The sequence below is a fragment of the Myodes glareolus genome, chromosome 19 (genome assembly GCF_982192425.1).
Source record: "Myodes glareolus chromosome 19, mMyoGla1.1, whole genome shotgun sequence".
NCBI lineage: Eukaryota > Metazoa > Chordata > Mammalia > Rodentia > Cricetidae > Myodes > Myodes glareolus.
In genome coordinates this window covers 36,823,523-36,849,128 of record NC_142044.1, presented here as the reverse complement: position 1 = coordinate 36,849,128, position 25,606 = coordinate 36,823,523, and the positions used below count along the sequence as shown (strand labels likewise).

The following is a 25,606-nucleotide window of genomic DNA, read 5'->3' as shown; positions in this document are numbered from 1 at the left end:
TTCCCTGTGACCAGCCCCTTTCTCAAGCTGTGGAGGGCTCCCAGCTAGCAGCTGTCTCTTTAGCTTACCAAAGACTTGTCATCTCCGAGAAAGTCCCAGGAGTCAAGTGAGTGCGTGCGTGCGTGCGTGCGTGCGTGCGTGTGTGTATGTGTGTGTAAACAAAGACAGGAAGCAGATTTTATAAGATCACAGATTTGAGCCATACAACTGATTGTCTTGCCTTAATGAGCGTGTGACTCTGCTCTAGGCTGAGAAAATGCGTATGGAATATTTATGAGAATGCTCACATCTTATGCAACATAGCATTTGCCATACTGGCTACAGTCTACCAGCACGGTAGTTAAACTAGGGATCAGAAGCAGGGGTGTACGCCTCTGATCCTCGCACTTGTGAGGGGAGACGGGGTGACGGAGACGTCCAGACTAGCCTGGGCTACCTAAGAAGAAAGACCCTGTCATAAATTGCTAGGTTTGTTTTTCAAAATCTTACAGTGTAGAGCCCTTAAAACATGCACAAGCTAACTTGCCGAGCCAAGGAAGTAATCCTGATAAAATTAGAAAAATAATTAGAACTGAATGATACAAATAATGCCATGGGAACCTGTAGGATGGGATGCAAGTGGCATGCTGGGAAAAGCTGATGGCCTAAAAATGCTTACATCAGACACTAAGAAAGGCTAACAATTAACGTGGGAGGAATCCAGCTTGAGCGGTGGTTGGTTTTCACGGCAGCACTCAGACAAAGAAGGAAGTGACAAGCACAAGCAGGAATTAGCAAAGGGGCCCTGCAGGGGCACACAGCAGCTTCCTAAGCAAGGTGACCCAGAGCAAACACAATTCCCATGTTGGGGATGGCAAGGGGGACCCGACATGCCAGCATTTCTGAGTAGCCAGAGGTTATTATGAGCATTGCAAAGTGATGTGTCTGAGGTCGATTCCCAAAGAAATCAAATGCACTAAAAGCGCCTGTTTAAAAAAGCCCCAAAGCCTGCGCAGAGCTATAATTAATCACCGAGAAGGATTTAGTTGAGGGGAGCATGGAGAAGGGTGGGGTGGGGACAGCTTTGGGTGTACAATCCAGAGGGGACTCTAGGATGAGTGGTGGGGAAGGGTCTGAACCCAGCGGAAGCCGGAAGCGTGGCAGCCCGAGTGCTGGGATGCGTGTGACTCTGAGTTCTCCTACCTGACCCCGTGTCAAGCCCCCTTGGCAGAGACACACTTCACATTTGCCAGTCCATGAAAGGCCCAGACCAGCGCCCCCGTCAGCACTAGATCTGAGCTCTTGCTTTGGTGTCAGTCTAGAAAGGAAACCAGTGAGCTTTCCCAGCTCCCTTGCATATGCACAGGAGACCCGCTGGGGAACGGGGAGGGGGAGGAGTAGCAGCCCACTTCAATAAAGTGGAACAATGGTAGTGGTCCTGCCCCTCGGGATGCTGGAAGCTGTAACAAATATCTGCCCTCACCATCCCTCCATTCGGTTCAGCACAGGGGACAGACAGGAAGATTCTCCACTGGGAGCCACTTTCAGCTGCTGGGCTGTCAGGAACCTCCTCTGAGCATATCTTCCTGTGTGCTTGCTTCAAGGCCCATGTCCTGAGCAGAACCAGGATGATATAAGGCAAATGATGAGTTTAGAGAGACCAGGGGTGAACCAGGGGTGGGGCCAGGCCACGCCAGGCCACCCAGAGGGAGGTCTTAGCAAAGTCTAGGGCTCGGTGCTTGTTGCAGATGCAGGCAGATTGGGAAAAGCCTGGTATATGAAGAAAGGGTCATGTCCCTTTGGTCGGATCACTCACCACTACTCACCCTAGCCCATGTCCATCCTCCCTTTCTCCCATTCTGGCCTAGGGGCTGAGTTTGCCCTATGGAGGGACTCGCAGAGGAGATTCTGAGAGAATCCTTGAACTTCAGCAGGACCTGGGTTGCTCCAACAGATATGGAGGACAGGAGGGGGTACATGCTGGTGCTAGCCAGTGAGGAGTGGCCCCAGCCCCACGTTCACTGTGAACTCAGTGAGGTTCAGCCAAGGAAGTCATTCAGAACCCAGAAATCCTGGCTTGTAGCCCCACACTCCTGCCAGGATCCCCGGGTAGAGAGGACAGGAAGAAGTTAATGGGGATGCTGCCTCTAGCCTCCCCCATTCTTGAGTGAGGTCCATATGGTGTTCCCAGGAAGCCATAAGGAAGCCAGCAACACCTCCTCTGCGCGAGGACAGCTGTGTGTCACTGTCCCATCCCATGTCGGCCTCCTTATACCCATCTGGTCTCATTTCCCAGTGAGGCCAAAGGAGCGGGGAAGGGAAGCTCCTGGGCCCCCATGGTACTTGAGTGAGGCCACACAATGACCACTGAGATTGGGAAGGCGTGACTGACTGTCCTAAGAATCCATACCTCTAAGTTCACAACCCCAGCTAGCAGCTTCTAAGATCCCCAAACTGACCATAGAAGTTCCGGGACCCAAGAACAGACTACTGTAATGAATTGTCTAGTGAGCTCTGGACACCCCGAACAAGTCAGACTCCCAGGCCCCTGAGTCACACAGGCTCTGGGGGGAGACTCTGAGGTGCAGGGAGGGGAAGGTTCTGGAATCCACGTCAGTGGTGATGAGCTTGGAGGCTGGCTTCCTCCCTGCCTAGGCCTTATTTGGAGGTGCTTCCGCTGCGTGGGGTGCTGGCTGGCACATTTGCTTGCTGCTCAGAGTTCCTCCTGCCTGGTTATTTTTAGGGCCTGACAAAGGGGAGCCCGAAGCTTCTCGACTGCTCAAGAAGCTTTTGAGTTAAAAATCTGGGGCCCTGGGAGTCCCTAGGGACTAATGGCCCCAGTAGGGAACCTTAGAGCAGGGTGGGCGACGTGGTGAAGAGCAGACTTGACCCCTTTCCCTGATCAGCCCTGAGTAGACAGTGAGGCTGCAGAAGCCACCCTTAGCAGGGCTGCCCTCCACAGCCCCCAGCTAGGACCCTTAATGGGCAGGTACTTAGAGGTCAGTTCTGAGATGCCTCCAGGGTCCTAGAGTCCTCCTCAGGGAGTTGATTTCTTGGGACCAAAGCACTAGTAAGTATCTGAGGGCAGAGCCAATCAGGACCACAGGACTTTATATCTATCTAAGAGTACTATCTGGACACCTCTATCCATGAAGAAAGCCAAGGGGTGGTTGAGCCTGGATGGGAGTGATAGTTACTGGGCTCTTCTGGTGACCCAATCAGCTGCCTCATAAGTCATGGGCATTCAGGAAGTTGTGAGGAGCTGGCGGCTCTTCATCCTTCACCTCCTAGCACAGCCTTCCACTTCCCAGGGCTGTAACAGGGAGCTGAGGGGAGAGTAAAGGAGGGAGATTCTATATAGTAGAAGATTCTGGAACAAGTCCTAGGGTAGAGTAAAGAAGGGACATTCTATGTAGTAGAAGATTCTGGAACAAGTCCTAGAACCAGTAGTATCACCTTGTACATTTGTTCCCACCTGGGGCCAGCCTGGGGAGGAGAATGGGGGATGGTTGGGCACCAAAGAGTTTTCCAAGGTAACAGGGACGCTCACACGACAGAGCACAAGGGAAGTAGGTTAGATGTGAAGTCTCTGCCAAAATGGGCCCAGGAAGCGGAAGAGAGGTCGTTGCAGAGGCAAAGCAATAAGCACCACCCAGGCCCCTTCCAGCAGGGCTCACTTCCGTCACAGACAGGGAAGGAGGGGCCTCCTCTGGATGGAGGGGGCGTGGGTGTTGATAGGAGCTCAGTACCTGCTGGCAGCTGCTCCTACTGGCTGCACACCCAGCTGACGCAGAGACTTGCTGTCCTCGTGTGTCCTTCCTTTCACACACCCCTCCTTCACATTCTCCAGTCCGTAGGAGCTAGGAACAATGAACTGTAAGATCCCGGGTCCTGATCTCATCAGCACAATTGTCCTCCGCAGAGATTACAGGAGCGACTGTCTTCAGCACCACCGGGACGAACACCACAGCCACAACCGTGACCATCACCGCAACCAGCGTCGCCGCTACCCCTATCTCACTGGCATCGTTGCTGCTACCATCATGGCGATCAGTTGATGTTTCATGACCATTGCTATTAGTCTTGCTGTTATCATCATCTTCATCACCACCGTCATTCTCTCTCCACCATTTTCATCACCACCACCAGCAGCAGCACCACGATCACCAGCTTCACCATCATCATTTCTATCACTATCCTCATCAATACCATCACCATCCTCACCATAACTACAGCTATCACCTCGCCAACATCATTGCCACTATCTTCGTGACATCACCATCACCATTACTATTATTGTTAACCTTACTATCACCAGCAGCAGCAGCATCCTCATCCCCACCACCCTCATCCCCAGGAAAATCTCCAGTTCTATGTCTATAGATCAAACTTACACCACTATCTTTGCCCCCAAGGTGTTCCAGCCATCACAGTGACCACCATCACCTCAAGTCCCACATATTCCCCTAAGGCCAGGGAGTACTAATGGTGGCAGGGGGAGGATGACAGAGCCAGCTCCTCGTGGCTTTCTGAATGTCCATGAGGTTGTGAGGCAGTTGATGGGTCACCCAAAGAGCCCAGTAACCGTTACTCCCAATGTCTCAGGTTCACCTGTGACAGGTCGCTAAAATGGATGGCACTGGTACTGAGAGGCTAGATCAGCCAAGTCACACAAGAAGGGCCCAGGAAGATCTTTCTAGAGGCCCAGCCAGCTTGTGGTGGTCTCAGCCACAACCGCAGGAGCCTTGTGGTATCAGCAACTGAGGATGGTGTTGGTGCCCTCGGGAACGACAACCATTGGGGGAGCCAATGGTGCCAGGAGAGCCAAGTTCCAGGCACAACCCCTCCGGACCTGTAAGATACCAGCAGCATCCTCTAATCACCATGAGTCTTGTTCCTCCTTGTATATAAGATCGGACCCTGCTTGCCCGGTGTCAGGGACACTGGAGCTGGAGGAAGAACAAAGGGAACCGAAAGAGGCCCATGGAAAGGTCCCTGTCCCCACAAGAGTTCCGGGCCAAGGCAGCACTCAGTACAGGACTCCCCTTGAAATGATTGAAATGAACATGGATCCTGCTGAAGAGGGGCCTGCTGGAGCAAGACCCAGGGTGCTGATGGAGTAGAGCCTTCCCTGGCCAGCTTCCAATGCCATAGCCGGAAGTAGACAGCAATTTCTGTGATGAGTCACTCCAGCGGGAGGTGATAGAATTCTGGACAGTCATGAGTTCTGGGTATCTATTAGCACAAATAGCTCTCCAGAGGGAGGGCCTGCAGAGGAGAGAGCTGCCCTTGGACACACGCTGCATCTTGACAGAACGTTGACTCCGGCAGTCTCCACTCAGAATTCTGAGTCTCTCCCTTCATGCAGAGGGTGTGAGAGGCTGGGGTACTCCTTGTGGCTTTTGCTGAGTGGGCAGGGACAGGGACATTAGGGAGCTGGCTAAGGATGCTTGATCACTCCATGAGGACAGTGCTAAGTCTGAGCATAGATGAGCCCTCCGGGATCCCAGACCTGAGCTACATGAACATGCTGCCTGCGTAGGCAAGGTGCTGGAACCTCAGGGCCTTCTCTACTTGCACCCATAGGCCCTCCAAGTTTATTTTTTAATAGCCAGGGGAGAGGAGGAGACCACGGCCAGTCAACTCACAGGAAGCCTTTTGGGTGTGGAAGACAGGCCACTGCAGACTGTGCAGTGTAGTGATGGTGATATTCCATGCAACTTGCTGGAGATGCTGTGACATGGCTCAGAAGCCTTCCATTGTAGAACTTTTGCAAAGATGCACACAGTTCACGTTAGCCACGGCCTGGGTCAAGGCTAGCTCATATTTTGTTGCCAAATCTCACCAAACCATTGGTGTTGTTTTGTTTTGTTGTTGTTTGTGGTCTGTAGCTAGGGTTTGTGCTGGACTCTGCACGCCCTGTTCTGAGCATCCTTGGACGTCACTTCTCACTTGCCATTCACCCACCCATGTTTGTGCACCCAGAGGTGTGCATGGCCATCACAATTACCTGAGCTCACTGTGGTCACTGTTGGCAACAGTGCCAATCCCTACCCTGTCTCTGCCTGCTGAAAAGGATGATGATGCTCGTGTGGGGTGTGTGTCAAAGACATGACCACAGTGAGAGTCATAGCAATGAAGGTGCAGGTGAGGTTATGAAAACAATCCATAGTGGGTTGTACTCCATTTCCTACTCTTGACATTTTTGGGGTCTTAGGGGCTCCACATACCACTCAGGGCCAGTGGTCTGTATCTCAATTCCAGCTCAAACTGCCATCTGAAGGCAAAGGTTTGCGTTTGTGCAGTTCCAGGGTTGGGTTTGAGTGGCTTAGGTTGCCCCCTGCTGGAAGTTCTGGAAATTGCATGAATGCTGAAGGGATACCATCAGGGAAGGTGGCTCACTGGTGTTTAGGTCTCTGGAGATCTGACCATGACACATTTCTCTCACATATTCCCTCTGTGGATGGAGAGCACCACCATGGCCTGGAGACAGGAATACTTAGTGATATCAGTACTGGGCTGTACAGAACAGTTGGGCAGGCCTGTCCTAGACGGGCTCAGGCAGGCTGCAGGTAGGAGGAGGTCCCTAGGCTCCAACTCCACACATTGTGTCTCCTTTCACCATTCAGGTTGTTTTTTAAATTGCTACCTGTTAACCCTGTCTTTCCAGGTGACTCAGGAGTCAGGGAGTCCAATGTTTCTGGGGTGGAGAACTGAGGCAAGTCAGCCTCAAGGGACCCCTTAGATGGCAGGCACCCAAGGCAGGGCAGGGTGAGGTAAGGAGGGTCATGGTAGGCATGCAGGGCAGGAGCAGCCCAACTGCCGCTGAATGGGCCCAGGCTGCTGCAGAGAGGAATAGACCACAAAACACTGGGTTTTTAATTCTTTTTATTGAAGAAAAGAAAAGGAGAGAAAAAATAGATTCCCCACACCACTTCTTTCCAGAGTGGTCTCAGTCCTGGCCCTGGGTCTCTGGGTCAGGACCATGCTCTCTGCCTGGGTCTTGGAGGGGCCCAGGGTCCTGGAAGGGAGTGGGGGGGGTTTGGCTGCTTCCCAAGGGGTAGGGGTGTCTAAAAAACGGAGCCAGGCTGGCGGGCCACAGGCAGTCCTCTGCAGTGGTGGCTGAGGTGGGCATCCTGGGGACGCTGGCCACACCAGGCCTGTCCATGTCCACAGCCGCCCGCCTGCCTGTCCGGGCTTGCCCAAGGAGGGCAGAGTCTGAGGCACCATCTGGCCTCATGAGCCCTGTGCCCGCGGGCCATGCCACCTCCTGTCCTGTGTCTGGCTCTGGTCCCAGCACCGCGGGCCCTCTGCCTGGCCGCCTCCGAGCGCCCTGAGGCCGGGGCTGGACCCGGCCCGCCACCGCGAGCGCATCTATGCCCGTCCTATGGTGGAGCGGGCAGAGCAGCATCCCACCTGCTGGCCCGGTGCGGGGCCACCGCCCGCCCGCTCAGACCTCGGTCTGGAGGTCAATGATGTCCTGGCCAACGAGTGGGATAGTGGCACCCGCCTTCTCCCACTCCACACTCCGAAGCTCCAGTGGAGAAGGGGGCAGTGGCTCCAGCTCCTTCTTCACCCAGGCGGGCGTCCCATGGGGCTTGCGGAGGCTCTCCCAGGCCCTCTTGTTGGGAGTCTGCTGTTTCTCTGGCTACTCGATGCCAGCAGTGTAGGCAGGGCAGGGGCGAATGGGAGTGATTCCATGGGAGAGAAGGGAGGAGAGAGAGGAGGGCTCTGAGGGAGGGATTCCCAAAGAGCAGCAACCCCTGCATCCCACTGCCCCAGTTTTGGTGAGAACTGCAGCTCCCATGATGGGGTCAGGGTCAGTGCTGTGGGAATGGACAGTCTGGAACCTGCAGGGCAGGGCCAGGCTCAGGATCCTCCTGCCCTGCCCTGTGCACATCTGAGAGGGGACAGCCAGCACAGGGAACGACCAATCAAGAATCCAGGGAGTGAGGGTATGAAGGAAGTGAGATTGGTGGTGGTTGGGGCAGAGCCCACCCTCCTGACCTTGCTGTCTACGCCTGGTACTTCCTTCTCCTTCTCAGCCGCATGCTGCAGCTTCCGGTTCAGGTCCTGGAACATGTCCTGGTGTCGCTTCCGTGTGTGCATGATCTTCTGTGGGTTGGGGGCCAGGAGTCCTGAGCCAGGATGGACATCCACAGCCACCCCCTTGTCCCACCTGCTGTTGGTCCCTGGGCTCTGACCTTGAGCTCTTCCCCAGCTCCCACTTCCTGAAAAGGCCCTAGTACCCAGCCTGTCTGTCCAGAGAGAGGCACCTGCACTTACCTCGAAGTCCAGTTCTGCATACCGTGATTTCCGCCGCTGCAGGAGAAAGGGATTGTGTGCATGAGCATTAACTTCCCTAAAATTGCCTAGACCACATGTCCAGGCCCTCCTGTCTGACATTTGGGGAAACACCAGCCTGCCTTCAGGGTTCATGCTGAGGATCTATCAGGTACCCAAGGTTGCCTGTTCCCTTGGGATACAGGTCCAGCTCTGGGTCCAGAGGGTGTGCTGAGACCAAAGGGAAACCCCCTGATAATCATGAAACATGGGTGGGGTCTCAGAGACCTTACTCCAACACTACCCCAAGTTTTCTGTGTGCGGTGAGGTCTCCCCTCCCTGCTCCAGGCCTTGTCCTCCCTCTGAAATGTCCAGCTTAGCCAGGCTACACAGGTTAAGGAGAGCTGATCTTGGGGCTACAAGGCTGAACCCCTAAAAGTGAACTCAGGGTGCTAGCTGCCCCTAAGAGGTTGAAAGTTAGATGGTGGCACATCCTGGGGGTGCAGGGGCTCCCGGAGGGTCCCATCTTGACCTCAATCCCATGTCCTAAGGGCTGAACAAGGCTCTGGGGCCAAGCACTAGGCTAACCACAGAGACTGTTGCTCTGTGAAAGGGGCTTGAGTACACAAAGATTCTGTCCCTGGGCTAGCCCTACCCACCTCTGACATGCCCTCAGCCCTTGTCTGGGGGTTCACCCATCTCTGCTTTGCAGACTCCAAACCACCCTCACCTCCAGGGAGCTCACTGACAGGGTGGCCACATTCTCATTCTTGGTCCCAGCACCTGAACTAGGTCCTGGGTGGGCCGCAGGCTCCCCTGTATCCCCCAGGCTGGGGGGTGCAGGCTCCAGGGTGGGTGGTGGGGGTAGGGGCTGTTGGGGTGGAGGGGGTGGTGGAGGTGGAGGTGGTGGGGGCTGGGCAGGGGGCACCTCAGGGGGCGCACCACCTGGGGGCTCACGGGCAGGTGGGCTACGGGTGGGGAAGCTGGCGTCAGGCGCCATGCTAAGGTGGATGAGGCGGGTTTGGGGCATCTGGTCAATGTTGATGCTGTACTTGGGTTCCTCCTTGGGTTTGGGCCGGAGTGTGGCCGTGGCCGTGGGCAGGATCACGTAGCTCGTGTCCAGAGCCTTCTCCTGAGCCCGGCTCAGCTCTGAGTCCAGTTTCTTGAAGATGTCCCCATCTCCGATAAAGGAAGACTTAGGGGCCTTGTCCTTTTTGAGGGTGAGGGAGTGGTTGGGGAAGTCGGGCAGTGGCCCACCGGGGTAGCGGGGTGAACCGTGCAGGTGCAGTTTGGACACATTAGCTGGCAGGCTGTTGAAGGTGGGGGGTGGGCCCTTGGCCAGCTTGAGCTTCTCCTCTTCAGGCAGTGATGGCCGCTTGAAGGTGCCTGTGATGGTGGCTGTGCGGCAGGCTGCGATGTCTTTATTCAGCACTAATGGGGAGCATCGGAAAAGACAGCAGATAGGAAGTGGGCGTCAGAGCAGTGAGGTTGGTCTGCAGCAGTAGGGGGCTCAGCCTGGCCAATACTGCTGCCACCCTGATCTCGACCCACATCAGCCCTGACACCCACCCCACCTATGCTGGCACTTGGACAGCCACAAAGTTCCTTTGCCTTTTCCAATGAGACTGGCCCATGCGAATGTCCGCCTGTCTCCCAAGACAAAGACAGTCACTCATACACAGCCCACCATGGCAATTCTGAAAGGCAAGCAAGGGTGCCCTCTGCTGGAAAGCACAGGAACAAGCTACCTCCAGGTGGGCAGAACAGCTTCCTTTATTGAGTCCAGGCTCCCCTGTAGTACTCAGCCCCACAAAAGTCCTTACTGGGAGGTTGTGCTTGCCATAGGCACATCAACCCCAAGGACCAAGAGACCTGACACATGAGCTCAACCCCTATGAAGGGTTCTCCTGCCCTTGGTTGTCCCTCCTCCTTGAAAAAGTCCTTCCTGAAGTCCCCACCCCTTCACCTCTCTTGGGTTAGTTATCCCAAATGTCGAACATCTGGTGTGGGTTCCAGCTCACCATACACCGCACCTGTCACTCATGCATCAACTTAGCCCCACTGGCCAGTAGAGCACCAGACTAGCTCTGAGCCAAGGCAGCCGTGCATGCTGGCCCCTCCTGGGCACTCTCTCTAGAGCAAGGAAGGTCACACCCACTTCTTAGGAAGCTTACTGTTCTGGTCACATCTAGCCCAGCCTTGGGACCCACCAGCAGCTCTTACCATCTCTTACCATCAAGTATGGTCATTCACAACATCCTAGTTTCTCGGGCCTAAGGTGCCTCGCTCCTAACTCACCTTCAATGACAACCTTTGGCTCTTCCAGACTATCAGCCAGTGTGGGAGTTTAAATAAGAACAGCCCCCATAGGTCATATCTGAATGCTTAGACACCAGGGGGTGGTACTGTTTGAAAAGGATCAGGAGGTGTGGCCTTGTTGGAGGAAGTGTGTCACTGGGGGTGAACTCTGATGTTCCAGAAGTCATCCCATGCCCAGAGTCTCTTGGCTGATGGATCCTGTTGTAGCTCTCAGCTACTGCTCCAGCGCCTGCTTGCATGTCACCATGCTCCCCACCATGATAATGGAGTAAAACTCTGAAACTGTAGGTAAGCTCCCCAACTAGCTTTCTTTCGTAAGAACTGCCTTGGCCAAGGTGTCTCTTCACAGCAATAGAACAGTGACTGAGACACCCAGCACTGTCCTCTTCCAGCCCTTCCCCAATACCCCAGCAGTAGACTAGCCATCTTTTCTACCAATCTGTATGCCCATCTCCAGAGGTCAACACCATCTCAAGGACCTCCTCAGCCTGCACACAGCTCATCCCAGCCTCTCCCAACAGGGACTCTGCCTATCGTGGACACCTATCCTCGACACCTATCATGTAATGATGCATGCTACACTATCATGTACCATCAGATACATTCAGCCCACAGCACCTTGTGCTCTACAAGGCACAGCTGGGTACAGGAAGCCCAGAACATACCACCAGGGTGGGCCAGCACCCAACCCCTAGTGCTGGGGTTGTATCTCCCCTAGTGCTGGAGTTGTATCTCGGTTAGGCTGTGGATTTGGATCACTGAAGCCCAGGGAAGGACTTTTCCACCCCATCCCAAGGTTATCTCCTCCAAGAATACCACCCAGGCAGCAGCCGACAATGCCCAGTTGGCAACCAGAGAGAGTAAAGTCAGATGGCACCTCCATAGCCAGAGACTGTCTGCTATTGCCCTGGCCCCTGGTCCTCAGATGCTATGACCTGACATTGGCAACATGGGGAGACACTGAGTCCCTTCTTGACTTTGGAAGCTCAGCACTAGCCTAGGGTCCCAGTAGCAGGTCCTTTCCCTTTCTTTCCTCCCACTACTGAGGTCTCCCATTCTCAAAGTGCAACCTGCCCCTCCTCCACCCCGTTAACAATGAAGAAATGAAGACAACACAGAACACAGGTGCTTGAGGGAGGGCAGGTAGGGGCAGGTGACAATGGAGTGTTTGGGCACAGGCAGGAGCAGGGCTGGGTTTCACACAGAAGTGGCCTACCTGCTCTGCCCTATGAGGGGAAAAGGGACAGACAGACGAGTGAAAAGGTACCAAAGATGGTCCCAGCCCAGCGTGGGCTCCACGACAGCTTTCTGGGGCTCATGCCCACAGGATTCCTGAAGTCTTGGTGGGGGGCGGGGGATGGAGCCCAGGCTGGGCCATGTGGCAGCGGGTGTGGGATGGGGACAGGTAGGGCAAACGGATGCTGGGAATAAAGAAAGAAGCAGAGGGGCCGACTGGCCACCATGGCTCTCACCTGTCAGGCGCTCACCTGATCTACAGGCCAGATCCACATCCTTCTCAAAGTCAGTCTGCAAGACAGAGACCAAGGGCAAGATGAGGGTAAGGCTGGTAGCAGGTGGGGTTGCAACCTGCAGGGTAGTAGGAAGGGGGCCACCAAAGCCATACCACACCTCAGAGGTCACAAATATGCTAATATTGTCACCAAGAACCCCAGCCCACATTATTAGTCCAAGGGCCACATGGAGTGGCCATGCATCTGTATGCTTGTCTATGCAAGCATGGATGTGTCTGTCAGCATTCACATGCATGTGTGGCCGTGTTTCTGTTTCTGTGTGCTCGTGGTACATGTGCCTTTGTGAGGGCAGAGGACTGTACTGTGTGAGCGTGAACATGTATGTTGAGAGGAGTGAGAGGAGTATTGTGTGTATGACTCACACATGAGTCAGAGTTCTCTATGCACTTCTATGCATTTATGTGAAGGAGCATATGCACGTTTCTCCATGCATGTGTTTGTGTCTGCCTGTGTGTGCGTGCAATCAACCATGCGTCCTCTCCCTCCAAGACATCACGGAGCAGCCGGCCTCTGCCCCTCGGGCCATGCTCCCCCAAAGCCATGCAGCTGCCAGGGCTTCCAGAGCCTCTGCCATTCCATCCAAGACAGACAGCATGGGACAGACACAGACCTGGGCCAGCACCAGCCTCCCCTAGAGCAGAAACATGGTCCCCACTGCATCTCTGAGGACAGCAGCTGGGGAGGCCATAGTGGTGACCCAGGACCACCTTAGGAGCTTGGGTCTAGAAGACCCATCCAGAGGTCACAGGGCTCCAGGGGGGTCAGTCTGGCCTTTAATCTCAAACTGGAGGTCTTTCCCTGAAATGCAGGAGCCAGGATGCTGGGAAGGTGGCAGTCTTCCCCTGAGGTCAGAGGTCAGGCCAGGAGAAACATCAAGAGGAGGGAAAACCGTGTCCCTGAATGACAAAGTACCTTTCCAGCTGACACCTGTTCCCTTTAGATGGTGGCACTGAGACCCAGAGGGTTGGCCCTGTGTAGACACCACTTGGAGATGCTCCCCAGTGCCTCACCCCTGGGGTACAGGGCATCTGGGACAACACACGGGTGATGCCAGAGGGGTGAGAAGCTGGCCTGCAGAGCCCAGGGCTCTGCTCAGAAGTTACTATGCCTAGATCCCATAGTTGAAGCAATCAGTATGGGTAAACTCACAGATAGCTTGTGCGCAGTTCTGGATGGGCCAGCTTTGAAGAAGGCAAGGATGCACACCAGCCCCCACCCAACTCACCAACAGCCTTTCCCAGCTCAAAACCCTGGATTAAGGATTTCAACTTGGGCTCAGAGTTCACCTAATAGGGCTATGAGGGCCCAGAAGAACTCTGGGCACAGGGAGAACCTAGAGGCTTACATTCCCAGGCAACCAGTCCTACCATGAGCTGTGCGTGGCCATTCTGGAAGGAGCCTCCTGAGTCTCCGTTGCCTTCCTCTTGGCGGTCTACCACACGGCACTTCACAGCATCCTGAACCTGGAGGAGGGAAAGTGTGTCAGCAGAGTGTCAAGACCCCACACAGCACCCTCTGCAAGAAGCCTCCTTGTTAGCACGGCAGTGCAGAGAGAGGATGTAAGATGAAGACATTTGGAGTTTCTGATGCTGAGAAGGAGCTGCAGACTCCACTGGCTGGAGGTCACTGTAAGAACATTAGCCTAAAGCAGGTACCTGGCTTCAGGGCCAGTCAGTACCCCCAGAACCCATCCTGACTGCAGGCTGGATGGACAAGGCTAAGCCCAGCCACAAGGCCAGCATACATTTCGGCAAGAAAAGTCAAAGAAAGTGGCTCATCACCCAGGATAATAGGATCAGCATGAGGAAGGACGCAGGATCAAACACTATCCTGAAATCCAGGCTCTGGAGACAGCAGTGAGGTGCTGAGACCTGCAGCAGGAACCATACACAAGGGTTGAAGGGGGCTTCATGTGCTCACCCTACCCAACATGGAGTTGTAAGTCCTCTGGCTATTGGTCATATCTCAGCTTCCTGACAAGGCTTTGTGAGGATGCCAGTCCTAGGGCCACACCTTAGTGGGATGCTCTGCTATGCTGCTGACATCTGTCCTGTTAACTTCCTGGAGTGTCAGCTGGCCCTGAAGAAGCCAGAACACTGAGGGAGGAGCAGAGGGCAAAAGTGTGACCTTAGTGTGGATCAGTGGCCTTACAATAGGAGACTAGACTTCACCTGCCTGTGCGCTACAAGTCATGGCACCTGGAGGGCAGGGCGACCGAGAGTGTGGATGCAGTGCTCAGGAAGCCAGGGCCAGGGCCAGGACTCAGAAGCCACTCTTCCCTGTGCGCTGCTGTGGGGCTGCAAGGTAGCTTCCCACAACTGAGTGACACATGGCTAGCACTGGAAGGAGGAAGGCGGGCACAGGCCTTGTGATATCCTCACAAATACCTTTGCAAATTCAGGCAGCCCTCTTTCTCAGGGGGCTCCTCTGGAGCCTCCCTAGAGGATCAGTGGCATCTGACCTCACCACTGCCCTGCCAGTCCAGGCTCTTCTGTCCACTGAGGTCGCTGGTTCCTGCGGCTACAGTGGGCTCTTGTCCTCTTGTACCTGCCGCAGTCCAGATCCCTTGGCAGCAGTCTAGAACGTTCCGAGGAGAATGGAGGCAGCAGGCTATTTCTAGCCCCCAGCCACATCCTGACTCTATCTGGATCAGAAGTTGGTCTGTTGAGGTAAGACGCACTTCCGTCCACTGTGCAGCCTCTCTGAGATCAGGACAGCCACTCATCTCATTACTGTCTCTTGCTGGTGGCCATCCGGATATAGCTGGATAGGAACCTCATGTTCTCACCTTCTGAAAGGTTCAGAAAATGCTACAAACATTGAGTACTGGCTCTCCTCCTCTGCCCTGTCAGCCACAGACCTCCCATAGCTGATGAGCTATCCTTAAAAATAAACTATCCCCTAAAGGGAGCCATTTCCAGCAACCCTGGCTACATGCTGGGCACAGGTTCACCTCGAGAGGACACAGGTAGATCCCAGGCCCAGGGCGCCCACCTCTCTGCGCAGAATACAGTGGACCATCACGATGACGAAACCCTCCAGTGAGTCAAAGACAGCAAAGAGGATCTGGAAGAGGGCGGAGCGGCGGTCGGTGACAGCAAGCACGGCAGACATCCAGGTCAGCGCCAGCAGCGGCAGCACCACGCAGGAGCTCCACAGGGAGGCCCTGGGGATGGAGGGCGTCAGGGCGGCCCCGTGGGCGCTCCACCTCTCCTGAGGACACCCCTTTCCCCCATCCCCAGGCCTGAGGGCTTGCAAGGGACCCAGCAAAGTAGAGGAGCTTTTCGGGAGAGAACTTGGACCCTATCCAGGAGGTGACAGAAGGGTGACAGACAGGAAGGGCAGAGGGACGGGAGAGATGCTCAGAGCAAGGTAGCCCCTGATTTCATCTTCCAGGCCCTGAGCCCTGGACCCTAAGACCCAGGGCCCCAACTACAATACAAGATGGCTGTGGGAGACAGGAGTCTTGGGAAGTACTAAGAGAAGGAGAGAGAGAAACTGTGAGGGAGAGACAGGACAGACAGTGGACAGTTGGACAAGTCCAGAGGGTCAGAGAAGAGACCAAGACAGACAGAACAGACACAAAGGGTGTTCTTCCTCTTCCGGGGCTGCAGCTCACCTCCTGAGTCTCAGTGCTCTCCTATGGCCCCAACTTGAGCCACCCCTACCTTCAGCCCTGTCTCTTCGAGCACCTGGCTGGCACAGGGAGCCTAGCGGCCTGAGCCTTCCATGTCCTCCATCAGTACCTGGCCTGCAACCACTGAGCTTTCCCCATGCTCAGGTGGGGACATGGTGCTGCTTTGAGGACATGGGGCATGTGACTGCTTGAGAATTGTGCCTTGTCCCCAGTCTCAGCTTGTCTCCCAGGAGCCGCTATGGCCTGTCTATATCGCAGCATTTCCAGGAGTCAGGTGGACATCGGGATCACTTGTTCCTTCTCTCTTGGGGTCATACTGTCCCCCACAAAGGAGCAGATGGGAGAAGGGGACTGGACAGAGTGGGATCTAGGGAAGCAGGGCTTATGGGAGAACCCAGTAGAACAGAGGATCCCCCAAACTCCTACCAAACCAGAGTATAGTCCTGGCAGGGGTCCTATTTGGGATCTGGCCTTGTAAGGGCACAGCCACCCTCACCTCTCTGGCCTCTGAGATCACACAGCAGGCCACAGTAGCCCTTTACCATGGCCTCTGCCAGGCCTACCTTTGTGCCCTTGTGAAGCCATGCTATGCTGACTCCAGGGAGCTTCCTGCCCCCAGCCACTTGGTGAACATAGCAGCCACCTGTAGCCAGGGTACTCAGGACTGGCTTTCTCAGCCCTGCCCAGATCTCTGTCAGCTCACCTTCCCCAGCTCAGGCCCAAACCAGGAATCACCTTGATTTCACCTTTCCCTCAATGCCCCAAAGTGTGGGCTCCTAAACTGTACCTCATAAGTCTCCATTTCCAGTCAACTATACAACCTATCACCCCCTTCTTAGAGGGAATCCCACCGGAGGCACAAAGCCCCAACTAATGGTTCCCTGCTAACCCCACCCATACTTTTGGAGCTGAGGACAGTGTGGAGTCTCCCTGCACTGTGCCAGCTACTCCACCTCCCTCCCTCATGGCTGCAGAAGCCAGAAGTATCTCCCCCCCAACCCCAGTCCGTCCAGTCCCTGAAGCTAGAACAGAACAATGGCAGGCTGGCCCTCTAGTAAATGACTTCCTGTCACTGGCAGGGCCATTCTCAGCTCTAGCCTTGTTTCCACCACATCAATGAGCCCAGTAACCCCTTCCTTTCCCTTCAAAGCAGACGTTCTTTGAGCAGGGACCCCTGACACCTCATGTCACCTGTGTCTGGTACAGGAACAGGGCTCCCCATCAGCAGAGATCCCTTGTTTTCCCACAAGGTCAGCCCTGCCATTTCTGTGTCTCCTCCAGTCCACCAGTTTCCAAATCACTTCCCCAGGAACCTAGAGGAAGAGGAGTCACAAGCTCCCTAGAGACTCAGATACCCCAGAGCACCAAAAGAGTTCCGGAGACCTTGGTGTCCCCACCTCCAGCTGCTGCCTGACCTTTAGGACCCCAGGACTCAGTTGTTTAGCTCAGGCTGGACCCGAGTTTCTCTGCACTCCACCCAGAAAGACTGCTGATCCAAAAGGTGGTCATTGGGGCTCACAGCAGTGTGGGCCCAGCATGGAAACAGGCTGCTCTCCTTGGTTGGGTCCTATACCATGTACATCCTCTTATCCACTCAGAGTAACCTGGCCCTCATAACTGCCTGAGGCACCAAGAGTCCTGGGCTCCAGTGCCTGCTCAGAGAATGAGCACGAGGACCTGAGAGGGTTAGTGTTTGGGGTCTCTGCTACAGCTATGACCTGAAGGAGGCAGGAGTCTGGATAAAATGACCTTCGATGCTGAACACAGCTATGTTGTCATAGCCAAGTCAGGGATCAATATCCCTTGTTCTTTGTATGTTGTCCCCATGGTCATATCTCCCTGAGTGCCCACACAGACACACAACATACACACCCATTGGGGATAACATATCTCAGTTATACATGCATCCATACACCTTCATCTATGCCCAGGTACATTCTTAAAGTTGTACGCTTACAGGTACAACAATCACCCCCCCCACACACACACATACTCACAGCTACTCACCACTCTCCTGTTCATACTTGCACACTTTCTTCCCCCTGTCTGCACACATACCAGTCACTCTTACACTTGGGCACCTCCATGCATAGCAGCACACTGTCCACATACCCAGCGACTCTCACATATGGGAACCTCTATGCACACCTATAAGCATACCTACTCCCTATGCACAGTGGCACACACATACTGCATACATATCCAGCTACTCTTATATGTGAGCAATGTGCACAGGTTCATAACCTGTCAAACACGCATATATACACACTCACATGATTCTATCACCTATCAACTTGTCTTGTGGAGGTGGGGGCTGAGGCCAGGCTCTGGGCCAGCATTGCTGGGGGACTCGGGGAGCAGCAGGAAGCAGTGCAGGCCCACTCCACCTCTCCTTGGACTCAGTCCCATTCTATACCTTAGCTGACCCACTCCTTGACTCCCAAGCATCTTATATGCTGCATAGCAACCAGGCCTTGAGTTAGGCGAGACAAGCTTGCAGGCAGAGGGCAGGCAGAGGGCATGGCTGCCTTGGAAATCCAGAGGGGACGGCAGAAATGAAAGAAATGAAAGAAAAACATAAAACAAACAAATGTGACTCGGGAGAGAGCAGAGCCCATGCAGGGCTGCTCCAAGGTGGCAGCAAGGCACTAACATGGCGTTACTGGTGGCGTCGGAGGTGGCTTCGGCAGCAGAGAGGACTCCGCACTCGGCACACGTGAGGGTACGCCCGAGGGGGGGCACGGGCAGCTGACTGCAAGTGAAATCAAAGGCTGAAACAAAAGCAAACAGGTTCCCTCGAAACCGCGAGGTGAGGAGCAGAAATGGTAGCCTGAGGCACTCAGTCATCTAAGGGACCCAAGCCTAGGGCAGGGAACGAGATGGGCAGCAGACTGCTAGCATCTGCTGACTGATGGTATGCCTTTGTCACTAACTATAGAGAGCAGCAAGATCCGATGGAGGCCTTGATATCCTTCTTCCTCCCACTGTGCTGGGTCACGGAAGGAGGATCCACCTGCAGGCCTCACAAGGACAGCAGAAATAGGCTGAGCTGTATGGCAGCCCTGTGTGTGTGTGCATGCACGTGTGTGTGTGTGTGGGGGGAGCGATATGTGTGCATGTACACACAGCATCTATGTACACTTTCCCATCTATGCATTGGTTCACGACACCCGTAACTGGGGTCTGATTCCAGCTCTCCCAGTTTTCCCCATTTCCTATACTTCTGTTTACTCTGATAAGAGGGGATATGGTCTTGGCAGCTTCCTTGCGGCTATTCTAAGAGCAAATCAAGCAGGCCAATGCTGCAAAGTTCAAGGAAACCTTCACAGCTACAACTCCAGACACAGCTTAGCCCACATACATGGGGCTTGGACTCTGATGCGGGCCCACTGTTCTGGGGTGGACAGCAAGACTGAGGCAGAAGAGCACCCAGCACAGTGACCAGAGTCACCTCAGCCCACTTAAGGGCTCTAACCAGGGCCAGAGCCCATCATGCACCCAGAGAAGTCACTGGGCAGAGAAGGAGGAACCAGAAAAAGAGAGACAGTGAGAGACAGAGAAAGACACCAAGCAAGACAGGCACAGAGGGGAGGGGCAGGGTAGGACCCCCACAAAGACACCAGTACACCAGCTGCAGGATGTAGAAGGTGGGACAGGGAGAACTCTGGGCAGGGCAAAGCTACCACCCCAGTTTCCTGTGACCCTCAATGTCCCTAAGCTGAGGCAGCAGTGGCGCTCATGTCATCCTCACTCCCAGGACAACTCACAGAGTAGGTGCCTGAGTCGTGTGGGAGGAGCATTGTCCCACCTGTCCCTAGCTGTCCTCCAGTGAAGAAGGCACCAGACAGGCAAGGCCTCTTATGGGATTCAGGGGACAGGGAGAGCACTCCCAGACTTGGGCCTGGGGTGCCCTCCCACCAGCCTGAGCCCAGCAGAGGGGGCTCTCTTTGAGCAATGAGCTTGGAAATGTTTCTGGAGACGCTAAAGGGTCCCATCTTGTTACAGGTCTGATAAAGAAACTGAGGCACAGAGCAAGACAGAGACTGACCGGCTAGAAAAAGCCTTTAGATTCTGTACCCCAGTTTCCCAATCTGTTCCAGGACACCTGAACTGTCAGACTGGATTTGGGACTTAATGGTGGGTGGGCTCTGGGTCTTTCCAGCCAAGAAGGGCAAGGTGCCAGGGCCACAGGGCCTACCCTGCCCGCTCCTTCAGCTTCTTGTCCGTGATGCCGTCCTTGGACACGAGCTTGTTGAACACCAGGATTCCGATCACCATGTTCACCTGCCGGGCAGAGGCAGGAGTGGGCCAGAGCCCAAGGGTGCCCAGATCAGCAACGGCCATGCCCAGAATGTCCACAGAGCTCCAAGGGTGACTCATGTGCCCCCACAATTCAGACCCCAGTGCTGGCCGGTCGGATTCATACAGAGCCCTGTCTTCAATGTACTCTACACCACCAACACTCCACCCCAGGGTAAGCTCCTAGCCCAGGGTCAAGGATGGTTTCACCAGCTGATCTTGGTCACCCCTTGTTCCTTATCTCCTCCAATCTCACTAACCCTCAACCCCACTAACAATTTCCACTGGGTTCCTCCTGAGGGCTTCTTAGGGCTTCAGGTGCGTCTCTAAGCTGCTAACCAAATTACTATACAAGGTAAGAATCATTCCTAAGTCCACAGTCAGTCTCCGTGCCCTGGGGACCCTGTCACCTTGCCTCTCTTTGGCTATCTCTGCCAGGATGTGGGACAAGGGACAAGGGACAAGGGACAAGGCCTTGCTCAAATCTTACTTCTTATCCCCACTTCAAGAGAATCCTTGAGGGCCCCTAGGTAATTCTTTTTTTTATAGAAAGGCTGCCAGGACCCCAAGGCTTTGGCCTGGCCCTAAGGGGCAAAGGTCAAGGTGGGGAGACACTCTAAACTCTTGTGCCAGGGATCATGCCCAGAGGCCCAGGGGCTGACAGTTTCTATGGATTCCACACACACGGCCCTGTCTCCTGGTGTAGTCCTGCCTCCTAGCTTGCTGACCACACAGCTGGGTTGCAGGTATCCTTCTAGGCCAGGCTACCCTTCTGCAACAGGCTCTGATTGGCTGTCACAGGAAGAGTGGCCAGGGCAGAGGATCCTTGATACATGAGGACAAGTAGGGGTAGGAGCCTTTTTTCTCAACCGTCCCTCATGCAGACCCGGGAGCCCACTCTGAAACCACATCTAAGTCCAACTGGTTGGCAGCCACCCTCCGAGGCACTGACCAGTGATACCCATATGGGCTTCCATTTGGGTGCCTTTGAGGAGTAAGGAACAAGGATTCCGGCAGTCATCCAACTCTCTACCACCTACATGCTCTCCTCAGACCCACTACTCGCACTCTGCAGGGTCAGTTGCTCCTGGGCCACCTGTCTGCTAGACTGACTTGCTCCAAGCTCCCTGACCACTCTTCCCCGACAGAGGGTGAGACGGGGAGACAAGGACTAGAGAGAGCATCTACTCCCATGCTGAGCCAAGCCATTCCTGGCCCTGGGCCAGTCCCCAGCTGTAGTTTTGGACTCTTCTCCAAATGGGCATGTCAACTGAAGGGCCAGGGAAAGGCAAGGTCCCTCTGACACCAGGAAACAAGCAGCCCTAGCTCTTGGCACTCGGGGTGCTGCCAGCTGTGGTGGACATGCATGACCTGGGCCATGTCTGCTCAATCCTTGCAGCTACAGCTGTCCATCCGTCCATCTGTCCCCCACCTCCCTGTTACTCACCAAACCTGCAAGGGTCTCCCAGCAGGTACATAATCAATGCCCAACATCCAGACAAGTCATGCTCATGGAGGGAAGAGGACGACAGTGTAGCACACTGAGCAACGGGAGCGGGGTGAATGGAGCTGGCGAGCATCTCCCGTAGGCCAGCCACGGGGCAGATAAAGACCCAGGGGTCCAGCTTGGGAGATAGGGGAGGGGAGGGGCTGTGTCAGTACCAGCACAACTGCAGCGGCTGGTCCCACGAAGGCATACAGAAGTCCTCCCTCCAGGGAAAGCCAGCAGCTGGGGAAGAAGACAAGCTGTCAGTACCCAGCCCCATGCCCACCAGGCAACCAGTGTGTCAGGAAGAAGTATATGAACAGGGTGACTATAAAAGAAATAAGGAAACTTGCACAATTTTTTTTTTGGTTTGGATCCCCAGGAGTCCCCATGCAGCCAACTTACCTCCACTTACAAATGGAAGCATAACCCAGGTCAGGGAATAGGGCACACCTTCTTAGAAGCCCTGGGGCTCCCCTCTGCCCTTATGTGAGTGGGGTCCTTTCTGATTCTTTCTCAGAGTCTCTAGCAGGCCCTCCTTGACATTAGGTTCCTGGCCTAGGTCAAAAGTCCTATGCTCACTTGCCTAGCTCTTCATCAGCCCCTGGGCACCAGCCATGGTACCCACATGAGATCAAACACATAGAGCAGTGATTTTCAACCCTCCTAATGCCCTTTAATACAGTTCCTTATGTTATGGTGACTCCAGCCATAAAACAATGATTTTCCTTGCTACTTTGTAACTAATTTTGCTACTGTTATGAATTAAATGTAAATACCTGATATGCAGGATATCTGTATGCAACCCTGTGCAGGTTATGATCCACAGGTTGAGAATCACTATTATAGAGGATACTCAGCATGCTGCAGGCTTGCCTCCAGCTCTGGCCTGGGCATTCTAGCCAATGCTGTTCAAAGCATTCCTCTCCGTTCTTTAGAATCCCGCATCAGTGACTCCAACACGGCTCAGATACAGGGGTTCCAGAGCCCTACCACTACCTCCCTGGGGCTCCAGAATAATTTAGGTTTTCTCTTACCCACACTCTGCTAGTTTTAGCCACCATCCCCATCCAGAGACTGACTAGTGTGAGCTAGTCAACCCCTCAGGGTTTGTTTTCCCTCTTTCTAGCCCCATCCTGAGCCTAGGGTCCTATCTGTACCCATGGAGCTCACACTGCTTTAGGTCAGTTGCCCCAGGGCTTCATCTATGAAACTGACTCATTCATCCCTATAACACCCACAGCAAGGGTGCATCTGCTGTCCTCTGGGGTTCTTCTCAACACTTGCACACACGGGGATGAGGACTCCAGAAGTTCATGGCCATCAAGATCACCCAACGAGGAAGCAGGAGGCCCCAGGCATTCTTTTCATCTCCCTGCCCACAGGACCTAACTGCCTAGGAGTGAGGGAGCTGCCTAAGGACCCACCCTCCTAGGAAAGCAAGGTGGGACATCTCCCCGGTCTGCAGAAGGCTATGCCATGCCCGCCTGCCCAACTCACTAGTTCATGGTGCTGTACCCCTTGGCCTTGGTGAATCCTACAGAAATGGCCACCACCAGTGCAGGGAGCCCTAGAAGAAGATCAGAAGAAGGGGTGGTCAGTACTGCCATCCCTTACCCACATATGCCGAGGGAAAAGCAGCAAGAGGAAAGCTCCAAATGAGGGCATCACTACAGGAAAGAGGTGGACAGGGTCGGATGGTGAGGGCTAGGAGAATGCTGTAGGGGTGCAGATCAGAGGGCGAGACACGGCCTGCTACCGCTCAGTCTCATAGAAAGAGGGTACCATTTTCAGAGCATATGCCCGAGTACAAGCTACAGTGTACTGTGATTTGTCATCTGAATGTTAATGGGCATGGCTGGGCTGCATTTTCTGGCAATCTTATAAAGGATTGGAGGCTCAAACGGAGAAGCCAGTGTGGCAAATGGAGACTCTAGGAATGGTAGGAATAAGCAGAAGGCCAGTACAAGAATGCTGAGAACAGAGATAGCCCATCATCCTACTCAATCTGCCCATCCCCTGACGCTTTGCTCACCCCAGCCCACTGCCCGCCCTCTCTCCAGCTGCCTGCCCTCACTCCTGGCCACTAAGCCCAGCTCACTGCCCGCCCTCATTCCAAGCTGCTGATCTATACCCCAACAATCCTAGCCACAGTCCACCCTCACCTCCCGACCCCAGCTGCCCTGCTCACCCCAGCCCAGGCAGAGAAAGCGCTTGCGGACGAGCCGGCTCCGTAGGCGGCCAGTCACGGCCATGTATGACTGCCAGGCCTCGGTGAGCACCCAGCAGAAGGAGGACAGGAAGAAGAAGTGCAGGAAGGCAGCCACCAGCGTGCATACAACCTGGGCAGGCAGGAGCCAAGGGGACTGGGCAGGTGCTCGCTGGCTCTCACCCATCCCCTATGAGCATGTGACAACAGCTGGGAGAAGTGACTTTGAGACCAGTCAAGTTCCTGGGCAGGAAGCAAACTGGTCCCCCCCGAGATGGACCACTGAAACTTAGAGCCTGGACTAGATGCTCATCTTCCCCCCCCCCCAGCTGCCAGCAAACTGGGGTCAGGGGCCACTGAGAAACTCCAGTCAGGCCTATCCCTCAGCAGGGAAGAAACTGAAGCCTGAGGGTCGTCAGGGGGGGTCACACCCTCAGACCCACATCAAATCATAGGCGAGCCTGCTGTGATTATGAGTTTCTACCATGGCACACAGCAGTGTCTGGGCCAGGCCTTCTTTCCATCTCCAATACATTAGGGTAGCCCATGGAGATCCCTCCCAAAGCCTAGATTCTGGGTTCCGTTTGCAGGACAAGGTATGGAGATCACAGGGTGGGAGCGAGACAGGGGCCCTAGGAAGGGCCAACAGAGGGCTCTCATACAGAGCTGCCCAGCTCACAGCTGGCCAGGGTGGGGGGCATCTTCATCATACCCAAAAGCACAGGGCTATGCAGGGCTGGACAAGAGGTTGCCTACCTTGTTGCGGGTCTGGGTCTGCCCAATGAGGATGAGAGCGTTAGAAGAGATGATGGACAGGCAGAAGTTGATGAGGATGACGGACCGCTCTGAGCGAATGTACCTGTGAGAGGGGTCAGGGCCTGAGGTTAGCACCTAGCAGGGATCAAGGTCATGTGACCTGGCCAAGAAACAGTGTTCCATTTCCTCCCTGAAATCACTGCCTCTATCCTCACCATTGCCGCCATCACCATCATTACCATCACTATCCCTATCGCTACCACCACCACCACCACTACCACCACCATCACCACTACCACCACCATCACCACCAGTACCGCCGCTATGACAACCACCAGCCACTGGCAACATAACCTTCATCACCATCACTACCACGATCACCATTACCACCACCACCATCAACATCAACAGCACTACCACTACCATCACAACCATCCCCACTACTGTCATCAATGGTAACACCGTCGCTGTGGCCATCACAACCACAACCACGGCCTCCATCACTGCCATCATCACCATTAATCATCAGCACCATGATGATTAGTCATCAGTCACTGGGAAAGGAGACCCAACCAGGTAGAGATCAGAGGGCCCTCAGCTAGTCTTGGGGCCTGACATGCTTGATGTAGGCACAGCCCTTATTTCATCTGGCCCCTGCTCCCTAACCAGCCATCAGAACAGTCCCTGTCTGCAGCTCACAGGGCACAGTGATGCCATCAGTGCTCACTGAGGGAGGGGTTTTAAACACCAAGGAGCCTCCTCTCCAGGTCAGAGCTGAGTTCAGCCTCTGAGCTCCAAGCTCTAGATGCTGTCAGATCCTGAAGGCCTGCTAAGAGGGAGTCTGACAGGAAGGATTCTGGATGCTCTGTCTTTGGGAAGAGAGAAGAGGGCAGCTGATGCTGGAGGCTGCACAGACGGCCCCTCTCCCACTGGTCACATCGATCTCTTGCTGCCTGACTGCAGGCAGAGACTGGCACAGCACACAGGGTAGAGAATTGGAATAGCCAGTCGCAGGGGCCAGCCATCACATGGGGAGCCCTAGAACGACTCTGTGTACAATGACCTTGAATAAACCTCACTGTAAGCTGCTGGGAGGGGCTAGATGC

The 25,606-nt window shown here is 54.6% G+C and overlaps 1 protein-coding gene across 4 annotated transcripts in view; it reads right to left on the bottom strand.

Moving 5' to 3' along the window:
• Positions 1-6,850: 6,850 nt before the first annotated feature.
• Positions 6,851-25,606, bottom strand: part of Adgrb1 (adhesion G protein-coupled receptor B1) — a 70,553-nt gene continuing 51,797 nt past the window's right edge. The window contains exons 20-32 of one of the 4 annotated variants that reach the window (XM_087898842.1): positions 24,501-24,603; positions 23,727-23,877; positions 23,036-23,105; positions 21,712-21,778; positions 19,949-20,034; positions 18,404-18,502; positions 15,108-15,279; positions 13,481-13,576; positions 12,054-12,108; positions 8,993-9,693; positions 8,266-8,301; positions 7,987-8,094; positions 6,851-7,627 (exon numbers count right to left, since the gene is read on the bottom strand). In XM_087898842.1, coding sequence (XP_087754968.1) covers positions 7,430-7,627; positions 7,987-8,094; positions 8,266-8,301; positions 8,993-9,693; positions 12,054-12,108; positions 13,481-13,576; positions 15,108-15,279; positions 18,404-18,502; positions 19,949-20,034; positions 21,712-21,778; positions 23,036-23,105; positions 23,727-23,877; positions 24,501-24,603 — 1,942 coding nt within the window. In that variant the 3' untranslated portion in view covers positions 6,851-7,429. The remainder of the gene's footprint in view (positions 7,628-7,986; positions 8,095-8,265; positions 8,302-8,992; positions 9,694-12,053; positions 12,109-13,480; positions 13,577-15,107; positions 15,280-18,403; positions 18,503-19,948; positions 20,035-21,711; positions 21,779-23,035; positions 23,106-23,726; positions 23,878-24,500; positions 24,604-25,606) is intronic. The other 3 variants (XM_087898843.1, XM_087898844.1, XM_087898845.1) reach the window with 3 other exon arrangements.